The 15,024-nt window shown below is 33.8% G+C and overlaps 1 protein-coding gene across 5 annotated transcripts in view; it reads right to left on the bottom strand.

Annotated features, from left to right (window-relative positions):
• LOC145694761 (scoloptoxin SSD14-like) overlaps positions 1-15,024 on the bottom strand; it is a 287,880-nt gene that overhangs the window by 202,875 nt on the left and 69,981 nt on the right. The window contains exon 1 of one of the 5 annotated variants that reach the window (XM_081771375.1): positions 5,487-5,879. The exons of the other annotated variants lie outside the window; for them this stretch is intronic. Within the exon in view, the coding sequence (XP_081627501.1) occupies positions 5,487-5,668 (182 nt within the window). The 5' untranslated portion in view covers positions 5,669-5,879. Of the gene's footprint in view, positions 1-5,486; positions 5,880-15,024 lie in introns of those variants that run through there. 5 annotated transcript variants of the gene reach the window in all.

The raw sequence follows: 15,024 nt of genomic DNA, 5'->3' as shown, positions 1-15,024 counted from the left end.
TGACAAACATGCGTAGGCTTACGAGAGCAATAAACCATATTCACGCTACCGGCGCCAAATAAATATTTAATTGACATATAGAATACAATCATAACAGTCTACAAATGTATATACAAACACACACGCACACACACACACACACACATATATATATATATATATATATAGTGGCGGATCTAAGGGGGGCTATAGGGGCTATAGCCCCCCCCCCCCTTGACGGTGAGGTATACACTGGATAAAATGGGTTTCAATCCTGCTTTACACTGGATAAAACGGCAAAATATGGTTTAGCCCCTCCCTTGATCATATCCTGGATCCGCCCCTGTATATATATATATATATATATATATATATATATATATCAGTGGCGGCCGGTGGATTATGGTTTCGGGTGTTGCAGTACGAACGATAAGAGACAGAAGATATAAAGTTGAAATATATGACTAATCAGCATAACTTTAGATGCAAATGCTATGTGACATGTTAAATTAAATAAAATTCTGTTTTTAAAAAATAAAAAATGCAGAACATTTTATTCGATTAATCACCTTAATTAATTAGTAAGTTCATTATCTTCTCTTTGATTGGAGCAATCTGTCTAATAACTTACATGCTGGTTGAACTCTGGTATTCTTAGTGTAAGATCTTTTTCGATGGAAAGCATAACCAATGGTGATAACCTTTCTTGGGACATTCAATTCCTTGAAAGTGTCAATTCTTTCTCATGTGGAAAAAAAACTTTTCGTCTTTTGCTGACGCCATAGGTACTGTTAATATTAATTTCAAAGCTTTGTAGATTTACTAAATATTTTTTCTAGATTATTGCGAACGATTCATTCTAGCAAACTCAGTCCTTGACAGTGATCCGAATTCTTCTTCAGCGTTGACTGAAGAGAGTTCGTAGCAGAGATTAGTGTTATAAAAAATGTACATTGAACACACTTTATTCACAGTTTATCTAGGAAAATTTAAACTAAATTTAGGAAATGTATCTGGTGCAAACAACACTACTGCATAAGATATCCTGTAAATTTAAATTGCAATTTTTATTTTCGAACACTCTCCTGAATTGCCCTTTGCTTGTTTTGTCTAAGCCTTAATAGCAAATTTTTTCTCAGTTGAAAGCAGGTCAATGTTTTCTGTAAGTTATTTACAGAAGTCATGGTATATAATTCATTCAGAATTTGTAGGTTATTTACAGAATTAAAGCACACACAATAAAATTAAACCTAATAATTAAAAACAAAACCAGCTGATACAAAATAGGTACTGGTATATGAATTCCGAATGTCACATATTCATACATCAACACACACACATGTGCGTAAGAGAAAAAACTACATTCCAAATCATCCGTCTTGCTTGTTACGCAATGCACGATGAACACAATATACTTCCACATGAAGCGAAACAATGCTTACCAAATGTGATATGTTCTGAAAAGGAAACCTCGAAACACGCCAGATGAAGGATCAGCATGTAACAGAAGCCAAAAAAAAAAAAAAAAAAAAATCAAAGAACATCAAAACAAACAGCACTGCCAGTTCTACACCCAGAAATGTTAACTGGGAGGGGTCCAAAGTATTTGAGGGAGGTCCAATACGTCTACATAATATTTGGTCTAGGAATTAATTCGTGCGGGTGGACAAGAGATGGCGCAACGAACGGAACGTCCCACAGTTCCGTGTATCCACACATGTGTTGCAAACCCCTGTCATCGCGTATCGTTCGTAGTATAGGGCAGTGGATTAAAGCGTCAACAACACCAGTTTGTAGTGAAGTGAACATGGCGCAATTTGTGCCTGATAAAGTGTTTTTGCGGGGTGTCCTGCTGCATTACTTTAACATGCAGAAAAGTGCGACTGAAAGTCATCGTATTTTGGTGGAAGTGTATGGTGACCATGCTCTAGCTGAGCGAACGTGTCAGAAGTGGTTTGCACGGTTTAGAAGTGGTGATTTCGGCTTGGCAGACCAAGAGCGAGCTGGACAGCCAAAAAAATTTCAAGACGAAGAATTGACAGCATTGCTCGAGCAGGATTCGTGTCAAACGCAGGAACAACTTGCAGCAGCATTAGGCGTTGATCAAACAACAGTCTCCAAACGCTTGAAAGCCATGGGAATGATTCAAAAGATGTCACATTGGGTTCCACATGAATTGAAAGACAGAGACGTTGAAAGACGAAAAACCATTTGCGAATTGCTGCTTCAACGACAGAGCAGAAAGGGGTTTCTGCATCGAATTATTACGGGTGATGAGAACCCTAAACGAAAAAAGGCCTGGGTGAAAGCAGGTGAACCAGGTCCATCACAACCAAAACGAGATATTCACTGTGCAAAGGTTATGCTGTGCATATGGTGGGATATGAAAGGTGTGGTGTACTATGAGCTGCTGCAACCGGGTGAAACTATGAATGGAGAACGTTATCGACGACAATTAATGCGTTTGAAGCAAGCTCTGGCCAGAACACGACCAGAATGGGAGAACAGACATGATAAACTTATTGTTCAACATGATAACGCTCGCCCACATGTCGCAAAACCGGTCAAAACCTATTTAGAAAATGTCGGATGGGAAGTTTTACCCCACCCGCCGTATTCACCAGACGTTGCTCCTTCGGACTACTACTTGTTCGATTGCATGAACAACGATTTGATTGGACAGCGGTTTACTTCTTCAGAAGATATCGAAACATGGGTCTCTGACTGGATCGCTTCCAGGGATGAGGACTTCTTTCACTACGGAATCCGTACATTGCCTGACAGATGGGCGAAAGTGGTGGCTAGCGATGGACAATATTTTTCTTAAGGTATTTATGTATTTTGTGTTTGTACTACAGCTTCAATGTGTGCGTACCAACCGCACGAATTAATTCCTAGACCAAATATGTAACCTGTCTTATACTGCACCCGAAAAGACGATAAGTAATTCTTACTTACTGTCACCTATATTTTTAGAAAAAATGACAGAACGATTATTTTTATAAGAAAAGAAGACTACATGATGAGGCGTAAAATATAATATTTAGCATACATCAATTGTTTCTGTGTTAAAAAAGTATAGTTTATTAAGAAAGTCTACAAATGTTGGTCAAGTTTCAAAATTTTTGGGAGATCCGGACCCGGTGGACCCCCTCGTGGCTACGCCCCTGAGCATTGCTAACTAGTCCCAAATTCAATGTGGCGTTCCCCATCATACAGTTTTATGTGGAAATTATCAAGAGTATAAAATATACTTCTTTTATAAAAGAAATATGTTTATACTAAAATACTATCCACAGCGGGGAGAGGGGAGCGATTCTACATACAGACTTATTAATATTTGATTCACAAATTACTGTAGAAGAAGCCTTCATTATCAATATAAGCTAAGAATTAACTTGTAAATGCGGGTCTACTTTCATTTGTTTTCTCCTCTACTAGATATTTTCTTTCTTATTTTGTAATTTTGCAATCACTTTTTTTTTAATTGTCATTATATTGATTTGCTTCAGTATGGTCCTGTAATTTAAAAATATGAATGCATAAAAACAAATTCCATTTGTTAATTGCTAGTGAAAGAAAATTCAGAAATCTTATTTAGCGTGAAAAACCTTCTCGTTCACTGAAAACCGTGCTGTGTTGCAGAAGCACTGCAACGACCAGTCCCTTTAACTTCTGAGATAGGGGAAAGGAGACTTAACATTTGCTCCAATTGCCGCGCTGAAGGAATCTGGTCGTTGCATGCTCTCTGCAACACAATGTAAATTAGAGGATCTGTGACGGATTATTTTTCGCTTTTTAAAACGGATTAACGGAACAGACAGTTACAGAAGTAAAAAATATGTTATTTAAAGTGTATATATGCGAGTATTAAAAAGTATTTTTTTCTGTTCTTTACTACTATTGATAATAATATTTTTTCTTGAAATACTTTGGTCGTTGCGCAACGCTGCAACACTAACATTAGCCGCCACTGATATATATATATATATATATATATATATATATATATATATATATATATATATATATATATATATATATATATATATATATATCTGTTTTCCTGAAAAATAGGTATATCGTTCGAGGAGCTCAGCTTGAAAAAAAGAAAAGTACCTCCCCTTATGCGCAACAAAATTTATTCAGGTTTTTGTTTATTTTATGCTAGTTTGTAATACCGACATTACAGCAAAATGATTTTACTTGCTTTCTTGAAATATGCAACCGTTCAAGAAAGAAGAAAAAAAAAACAGTAGTTTCCACTCAACCTCCAATGCAGAAGACGGATCGGATGAATCACATGCTATACCAGAAACAGCAGAATCTTTTCAAATATTTTTGCTTTTCTCCTGCTGATTTCGATGGGTTTAATACAAATTAGTCTTTAGTTTTTTGTTGCCAAGGAAGGTAACCCGATAAAGTTTTGTTTTGGGGATACTCGAATAGCAGCGAAACAATTAACAAATCGCGTGGAGCAGATGGTTTAATCATTGTAGTTTATTTGTAGTTATGATATTTCCTTCACGCCAATCGCTTTTAAATGGTTGTATATTAAAAATATGTATCAAATTTGCGACTTAAAATTACCACAATTTCTTGTATTTAGGGATGTGCACGAGACGAGTCGAGACAGGATTTTCCTGACAAAATTCGAGTCGAGCCACGGCTTTTCCAATAGAGAAATATACATTTTTCAAGTCGAGACATCACTTTTACGGCACATTTTCGAGTCGAGACAGCCACAAATCTTGTCTCGTGCGCATCCCTACTTGTATTGTAGCTATTTTGTTTGTCTAAAATGAAATTACCATATGCATAGTGCATTATTATCGTTCCATTTCCAGTTGGGGGAAGGAGGGGGAACGATGGCTTAGTAATAGAGCGCTTACCACTGGTGCATGGAGTTCCAGTTCGATCCCCGAACAGATAAGATTGTGGGGGACAACATCGTGACCGTGGGTTTTGGGGGGTATTTCCGTTTCCTTCCTCTTCCTCATTTCACCAATTCTTCCACCACCATTCACTTGGTTTAATCATCGTCTCTCTAGCCTAAAGTGCATAGTCTTGGTGCGTTAAATAGAAAGATTCCATTTTATTTAATTTATTTTTTTTTAAATCTCAACCCCTGACTGGCAAAAATGCAGGGGAAAATGATCCAGACCTAAACGGAATCCGCAAGGATGTAGGGTCATTTTTTTGGACTTAGTCTCTGGAAGGCAGTCTAGCATTTGTGATTAGAAGTGTACACAAACAGCCACTAAATAATGATAGACACTCGAACAGTAAAGTGGTGACACACTTGCTTGCGAGACGGCGGTCCTCAGGGTCGATTCCTTGTAGATCATTAGATCCATGCATTACCACATATCGTTTTATAAAAATATCTAAAAATTTCCTTAAGAAATAAACTATTAATTAAAGATAAGTAAACACAGAATAAATAGTGTAGCTTTTCGTTTACATAAATCTTCAAATTCTAAAGAAAAATATCAAAGAGCACTTACTTTAGTTGTGCGAGTGCAGACAAACGTCGGCAAAGAGCAGAATGCTTGTGGTGACCTTTTTCGAATTTCCTCCTGTCTTTGACGTTGGTTGTTCGAGCGCAAGGAAACCGGTGTCTGGGTCGAGTTTTCGAACTGTCTGCCAGGCAATGTTTTCTATACGCGAGGCCATCCCGCCGTGCCATGCGACAACATCAAATGACGAAGAGAATTCGTCACCGCGATTTCTGTTCATTAATTATTATTCTTGACATCTCTATCTTTTTCTATTATTACCACAAAACCTTTCGACTTTGTAAATATGTTTGTCTCATAGGCAAAAGGAAATACACATGTTACTAATGCAATAGGTAGGTTTTGCCTGTTCGATATAATGTGAATTGCCTCTAAGACTTCGCACAAAAATCAATAGAATCTTGCAGCACATGCAACTAGCAGTGTTACCATACCCCAAACAGCAAGATGGAAATTTTGCAGCAGAAAAGCGCAATATAGGGAGATCTTGCTTTTTTCTTCTTTCTTAGAAAAATATGATCTTACTTCATAAACATGATTGAATCAGCCATTGCTGAGCAGTCTTTTCTACAGGCGTATTAATTCTGAGCAGTGGCGTACATAGAATCTCATCAGGGGATACAATTACTTAATTTCATATTGTTCCAGGACAAGCTTGATTTTCGTATTTACAGTATATTTCAATATAGTAAATTTTTATTTTCTCATAATACTTTATCTTGCTCAAGGAAACCCAGATACTCCCTTGTGTAACGCACTGATTCTGAGTGATACACACACGGGTCAACCTCTGTGAAGTTGTCCTGCCCATCTAACGAATTTTTCTTTTTCTTATCTACATCGTTAGTTTATCGTTAGTTTTGCTAAAATTATCGTTAGTTTCGAAAAAATAAAATTTTTATTCAACAAATAAATGGGCAGGCCAACTTCACGGTTTCCACCCACAAACGAATTTCAAAAGTTTTTCATATCACATCGTTAGTTTATCGTTAGTTTACGTTAGTTTTGCTAAAACTATCGTTAGTTTCGCAAAAATAACGATTTTATTCTAGAAATAAAGTTTCCCGCCAACTGTGAATTAGCCCGCCCATATTGAATTATCATAAAATTCCAACTCATATCGTTAGTTTACGTTAGTTTTGCTAAAACTATCGTTAGTTTCGCAAAAATAACGACTTTATTCTAGAAATAAAGTTTCCCGCCAAGTGAAAATTAGCCCGCCCATATTGAATTCTCATAAAATTCCAACTCATATTGTTAGTTTATCGTTAGTTTACGTTAGTTTCGCTAAAATTAACGTTTGTTTTGCAAAAATTACGATTTTATTCGAGAAATAAGATTTCCTGCCAAATGTAAAGTTTCCCGCCTATAAAGAATTATCATAAATTTCCATTTCGCATTCTTAGTTTATCGTTAGTTTACGCTAGTTTTGCTTTCCTTAGGGACATACTGGACACATTCCAGTACCTGACGGAACATGATAGGCATATGCCTGCTACGTAACTGTGCTGTTAGGGTTTACATTTGGCGGAAATCTTTATTTCACGTATGAAATCGTTATTTTTGTAAAACAAACCTTAATTCTAGCAAAACTAACCTAAACTAACGATATGAGTTGGAAGTTTAAGAGAATTCAATATGGGCGGGCTAATACACAGTTGGCGGGAAACTTTATTTCTTGAATAAAATCGTTATTTGTGCGAAACTAGCGATAGTTTTAGCAAAACTAACGATAAACTAACGATGTGAGATGGAAGTTTATGAGAATTCTTTATGGGCGGGCTAACTTTACATTTGGCGGGAAACCTTATTTCTAGAATAAAATCATTATTTTTGCGAAACTAACGTAGTTTCAGCAAAACTAACGTAAACTAACGATAAACTAACGACATGAGTTGGAATTTTATGATAATTCAATATAGGCGGGCTAATTCACAGTTGGCGGGAAACTTTATTTCTAGTATAAAATCGTTATTTTTGCGAAACTAACGATAGTTTTAGCAAAACTAACGTAAACTAACGATAAACTAACGATGTGATATAAAAAACTTTTGAAATTCGTTTGTGGGCGGGTAACCGTGAAGTTGGCCTGCCCATTTATTTCTCGAATAAAATCGTAATTTCTGCGAAACTAAAGATAGTTTTAGCAAAACTAATGTAAACTAACAATAAACTAACGATGTGATATGAAAAACTTTTGAAATTCGTTTTTGGGCGGGGAACCGTGAAGTTGGCCTGCCCATTTAATTCTCGAATAAAATCGTTATTTTTTCGTAATTAACGATAGTTTTAGCAAAACAAACGTAAACTAACGATATGAGTTGGAATTTTACGAGAATTCAATATGGGCGAGCTAATTCACAGTTGGCGGGAAACTTTATTTCTAGAATAAAATCGTTATTTTTTGTAATTAACGATAGTTTTAGCAAAACAAACGTAAACTAACGATATGAGTTGGAATTTTACGAGAATTCAATATGGGCGAGCTAATTCACAGTTGGCGGGAAACTTTATTTCTAGAATAAAATCGTTATTTTTGCGAAACTAACGATAGTATTAGCAAAACTAACGTAAACTAACGATAAACTAACGATGTGATATGAAAAACTTTTGAAATTCGTTTGTGGGTGGAGAACCGTGAAGTTGGCCTGCCCATTTATTTGTTGAATAAAAATTTTATTTTTTCGAAACTAACGATAATTTTAGCAAAACTAACGTAAACTAACAATAAACTAACGATGTAGATAAGAAAAAGAAAAATTCGTTAGGTGGGCGGGACAACTTCACAGACGTCACGGGTCATTCCATATCAACTCACCTAGAGCAATGTGCGTCAATGTCTCAGATTCATTTCAAAATTTTTACATACATAAACACCAATGAAATTATGCTAATTAATTTTTTTCTGATTTTTTGGATGAGAAATGGGCCAGGGAGAAATATTTTTGAAATGTGAATTTGGCGCCAATTTCACTTTCCGGCACGGGGCGTGCGGTGGCTCAGTGGTACAGTGTTCACCTCCGGTGCTTGGGGTCCCTGGTTCGACCCCAGCTCGCGCCGTGTGGACTTTGTGGTGAACAAACACCGTGCTCGTAGGTTTTCTCGGAGTTCTCCCGTTTCCTCCCACTTTTCATCCCATCATTTCACTCATTTCTCATTATCACCGTCTCCTTTAGCCTAACCGGCATAACCGTGGGACGTTAAACTTAAAGATTTCATTTCATTTTTTCACTTTCCGACACACAGCATCATGGAACTAAAATTACCATAACTTCCTTATTTTTAAAGTTACTGGGCTCATCCAGATGTCAAATGAAAGTTTAATTTACGTTCTTTTAGTAGATCCTAAGAAACCTTGCAAAAGGTCACACTGTCAAACGTTAATGGGCATACAAAACAAATTTTAGGGTTTTTTACAAATTATGCCATTGCTCAAAAGTTACTACTATGAAACTTTTGAAACTTTTTCTGTACATTCATTTTAACATGTACATGGTGTGGTTAAAAAATAAAAAGGGTGTTTTGTGTATTTTTGTAATTATTATTATTATTATTATTATTATTATTATTATTTTGTATTTTACATGTACGGAAATATACAGTTTTACAAATTGTGTAATTGCTCGTAAGTTACAACTATGAAAGTTTTGAAACTTTTTTTTATAGAATCATCTTAACACGTACATAATATGGTTAAAAAATAAAAAGGGTGCTTTCGGTATTGTTTTATTATTATTATTATTATTATTATTATTATTATTATTATTTTGTATTTTACATGTACGGAAATATACAGTTTTACAAATTGTGTAATTGCTCGTAAGTTACAACTATGAAAGTTTTGAAACTTTTTTTTATAGAATCATCTTAACACGTACATAATATGGTTAAAAAATAAAAAGGGAGCTTTCGGTATTGTTTTATTATTATTATTATTATTATTATTTTGTATTTTACATGTACGGAAATATACAGTTTTACAAATTGTGTCATTGCTCGTAAGTTACAACTATGAAAGTTTTGAAACTTTTTTTTATAGAATCATCTTAACACGTACATAATATGGTTAAAAATAGAAAGGGTGCTTTCGGTATTGTTTTATTATTATTATTATTATTATTATTATTATTATTATTATTATTATTATTATTATTATTATTATTTTGTATTTTACATGTACGGAAATATACAGTTTTACAAATTGTGTAATTGCTCGTAAGTTACAACTATGAAAGTTTTGAAACTTTTTTTTATAGAATCATCTTAACACGTACATAATATGGTAAAAAATAGAAAGGGTGCTTTCGGTATTGTTTTATTATTATTATTATTATTATTATTATTATTATTATTATTATTATTATTATTATTATTATTTTGTATTTTACATGTACGGAAATATACAGTTTTACAAATTGTGTAATTGCTCGTAAGTTACAACTATGAAAGTTTTGAAACTTTTTTTTATAGAATCATCTTAACACGTACATAATATGGTTAAAAAATAAAAAGGGTGCTTTCGGTATTGTTTTATTATTATTATTATTATTATTATTATTATTATTATTATTATTATTATTATTATTATTATTATTATTATTTTGTATTTTACATGTACGGAAATATACAGTTTTACAAATTGTGTAATTGCTCGTAAGTTACAACTATGAAAGTTTTGAAACTTTTTTTTATAGAATCATCTTAACACGTACATAATATGGTAAAAAATAGAAAGGGTGCTTTCGGTATTGTTTTATTATTATTATTATTATTATTATTATTATTATTATTATTATTATTATTATTTTGTATTTTACATGTACGGAAATATACAGTTTTACAAATTGTGTAATTGCTCGTAAGTTACAACTATGAAAGTTTTGAAACTTTTTTTTATAGAATCATCTTAACACGTACATAATATGGTTAAAAAATAAAAAGGGTGCTTTCGGTATTGTTTTATTATTATTATTATTATTATTATTATTATTATTATTATTATTATTACAAAGTTTTAAGTTCTGTTACAAATTGCGTCATTGCTCGTAAATTACAACTATGAAACCTTTGAAACTTTTTATATAGAATCATTTTAGCACATACATGATATGGTTAAAATATAAAAGGGGTGCTTTTGGTATTTTTGTTTTTGTTATTTTTGTACGTCAGAGTGCAATTCATGAATCGCTCTGGGCCTTCTATATTCTACTGGCCAGAAAATGAAGACTTTTGTTGGGTACCTTTTGAAAATATCATCTCGGAAGTTCTTGTTCCATCTCTTACAAGCCAATCAGCCCGGACTTACGCAACTGAAAGTAAAGTTAAAAAAAATAGACATCATATCATCAGTGAAAACATTGAGACTTGAACTATAGGACACAACATTTCGTATGTAAAAGTATGTAATTCTGAGAAGTATTACCGGTATGTATATTTAGTAAAAAGTTTTGAAGTATGACAGTTGTCACTTCAGAGTAGGGATGGCCCAAACTTTTCGGAATCGAAAATTTTACTTTCCGGATTTCGGAAAAATTTCTGAATTCAGAAAAAATCCTGAATTCGGAACAAATTCCGGAACTTGGCCATCACTATTTCAGAGGAAAGGCATAATCTGTTAACAACACTAAAACTGTATATTTCTGTACATTTACAATACTACTACTACTACTACTACTTCTACTACTACTACTACTACTACTACTACTATTACTACTACTACTACTACTACTACTACTACTACTACTACTACTACTACTGATAATAATAATAATAATAGCAAAAATACCAAGAAACCCTTTTTATTTTTAATCATATCATGTATGTGCTAGAATGATTCTATAAAAAGAAGCTTCAAAAGTTTCATAGTTGTAACTTATGAGCAATGACACAATTTGTAACAAAACCTAAAACTGTATATTTCCGTACATGTAAAATAAAAAAAATACAAAAGTACCAAAAAAAACCCTTTTTATTTTTTAACCATATCATGTATGTGCTAAAATGATTCTATAAAAAAGTTTCAAAAGTTTCATAGTAGTAACTTAGGAGCAATGACAATTTGTAAAACTGTATATTTCCGTACATGTAAAATACAAAAAAAAATAATAATTACAAAAATACACAAGAACACTCTTTTTATTTTTTAACTATACCATGTACATGTTAAGATGAATGTATAAAAAAAGTTTCAAAAGTTTCATAGTAGCTAGTAACTTTTGAGCAATGGCATAATTTGTAAAAAACCCTAAAATTTGTTTTGTGTGCCCATTAACGTTTGACAGTGTGACCTTTTGCAAGGTATCTCAGAATCTACTGAAAGAGCGAAAATTAAACTTTCATTTGAGAGCTGGATGAGCCCAATAACTTGAAAAATAAGAAAGTTATGGTAATTTTAGTTCCATGATGTTGTGTGCCGGAAAGTGAAATTGGCGCTAAAATTCACATTTTTTAAAAATTTCTCCCCGGCCCATTTCTCATCCAAAAAATCGGATAGAATTAATTTAGCATAATTTCATTGGTATTTATGTATGAAAAAGAAATGAAGAAAATCTGAGACATTGAAGCACGGTCATGTTTTAAAATTAGGTGATTTCACATGGAATGACCCACACAGACTCTGCTTTTTGGGAATATTATGATAATTGTCACAGTTAACTTCATTTACATTTCATTAACATATGTACAAATTCTCCCTTTTTAAAAAGATTTTTAATTTATCAATCTTGAACACGATTTTAACTCTATTTTCTTCTAGTTTGTTTCTCTCTCTCTCTCTTTTTTTGTAATATTACTTATGTTTTCTGTAATTTTATCTTTTTTACTAGACATATTATTACTAATCATCACCTATTGTGATAATTTATTAATTCTATCTTTCTAGCAGCAAGTAAACATGAACAATTCCACGGATCGTTGAAATATATAGAAATATCTCGATTATGGCGATTCTCGATTTAGTGCAATATATGATTTAATAGCAAAATTCCAATTATTGCGTTCCAAATTCGAATTATCGCAGCTGAGAAATGTAGCCTCCTACATATATAACGAGAATTACATTTAGTTAAAACTCTCCACTCCTCAAGTAGCACTCTTGTAGCGCACCGTTTTTATGCTTATCATTCACCAGTAACTGTCCACCTTTCCCTCAACTACATGCACACATATACAGATAGTCATCAAAATAATGGAAGCACCTAACGAAAAGTGCAACTTATACCAGATTAGTGTGGCGTTGGACCAACTTTAACCTTCAGAACAGTTCTGTTGCGGCGTAGAATGGAGTCATACAGGTCGTGAATGGTATCAAGTAAAATACAGTGTATTACACCTTTCCACGTTCAGTGCATCAGTCAGTTTCGTGGGAGATAAAGGAGGTGAAAATCTGCATCAGATTTTTGTCTGCAAAAAGAACCTCAGATATTCAATTATGTTAAGATCCGCGAATTAGCGGTCAAGAAGGCTTCAAACTTTATTACGATGCTCCTCAAACCTCCGAACTAATGAGTTTCTATTTAATTTAATATTTTATTATTATTATTTATTAGATTTGGCCCTGAAAAAAATGAATTTTTCTTTCTTTCTTTTTGGTTTTCAGAAGACCAGCTGTTACTCATTTCAACTTTCAGTATCTCAACTGAAAACTAAGATGGACAATTGGTATATAGTTTTTGAAATATGAAAGATGAAATACTATTTGGAACTTGAAGTTTTGGTACGGATATCCGTGATTTGCAACACTACTTTATGATAGGTGATAACATTAGCACGTTAGCGCACGTGGCACGGCTAGCACGCTAAGTTACAGCATATGGTAGCGTTCTCAATTAAAGGGAAACTTCTCTTCTTTTGAAGCGGAATTAAGAGCTTGTATTTAGTGTAAACCGAACAAAAAGGTACTGGCAACCGCACTAAACTTTCTTAATTTAGATCATAATTAAACTAATCATAATAAAATTAATTTCTTGAATTAGATCATAAATTATGCAGTACTATTAAAATGTTTCAGAAATATTTGTATATCCGGAAAAATTTATTCAAAAAAGACTTACTTATCAGTAAACCACTCTTATTTGGTTCTCAAGAAAAAAGAAATGTATTATGCCATAATTAAATATATATTAAGAAGAACTTTACAACAATTTTTGAGAAAATAATCGGGAGAAAAACACACCCACATCAGTAAAGTATTTTCTTTTCCTGAAACTTTGAGAGAAAAACGCATTAAGTTATATCAGTGTTTAAAACTTGCAGTTTTTATTCGACTTCCAAACAGTGCTTTGCATAAGCGTTGAAAAAATGAAATGAAATGAAATATTTAGTTTTACGTCCCCCATTATGCCGGTTAGGCTAAAGAAGACGGTGATTATGAGAAATGAATGAAATGGTGGAACGAAGAAAGTGGGAGAAAACGGGAGCACCCCGAGAAAACCCACGAGCACGGTGTTTGTCCACCACAAAGTCCACACGGAGTGAGCTGGGATCGAACCCGGGACCCCAAGCACCGGAGGTGAACGCTCTACCACTGAGGCATCACGCCCCCCACACATAAGTTTTGGTAGTCTTATATTCGTCCGTCCATCGCCTGTGTAGTCTTATATTCGCCTTTGTTCGTCCGTCCATCTATCCATAGGTATCAGTGCAAAAATGCTACGAGATATCAAGATGAGGTTCTTTTTTTTTTTTTTTTTTTTGCAATCGATTCAGCGTCCTAAGGAAAATCCATCTCCTGTATTAACTCTTTATTCAAACCGGAAGTGGTTCAAATTAGTCACTTCCGGTTTAATGTTTATAACCACAGAAGGAAAACGATAATAGATAGGAAGAAGTGCTTTTCTACAAACGATTCAGCATCTCAAGACAACATGTCATGACTATCCACAACACTCTACGGAAACTGGACGTGGTTAACATTTCCTATTACTTCCGGTTTCAAAACTGATTTCCGTTTACAGTAAAAATGGTAAATGCTTTTTAAAAATCGATTCAGCATTTCAAGAGTAGGTTTTATTGCCTTCGTTGAAACTCTATTCAACAAGGGAGTGATTAAAATTAGCTAATTCCGGTTTCAATGTTTATTGTCAGATGACAAACATGGTAATAAATAGCGAGAAGCATAGCTATTTCTGCTGTCAATAGCAAAAGTGTTTACCACATGGTTGTAGAACTTTTACATATACATATACAATGGCTGAAAAATTTTCTTGTCACTCAAATTAATTTGATACATAAGCCTCTTATATGTTTTGGCCTCAAGTTAACTAGTTGCAAAAATTTCCAGTTGCTATGGCGACCTAGTGCACGAGATTTTGCGCACCCTGTATTAACATTTGACCAGTATACAAGACAAAGATTAATATCGTGATAGAAGTAAGCATCTACCGCGACATAACCGTGCCTGGAGCATTGAGATCTCGATGGCCTGGAGCTACAACACACGCAGATAGCTTCTAGGCAGTAGGGAACATGAAACCTTCTAGCTCTTACGAACGATGCCTTGGTCTTGGTAGATGCTAATATAAAATTA

This window comes from Thermobia domestica, chromosome 9 (assembly GCF_964235325.1).
Source record: "Thermobia domestica chromosome 9, izTheDome1.hap1.1, whole genome shotgun sequence".
Lineage (NCBI taxonomy): Eukaryota > Metazoa > Arthropoda > Insecta > Zygentoma > Lepismatidae > Thermobia > Thermobia domestica.
Note: the sequence above shows the minus strand (reverse complement) of the source record. Positions and strands in the feature narration are given on the sequence as shown.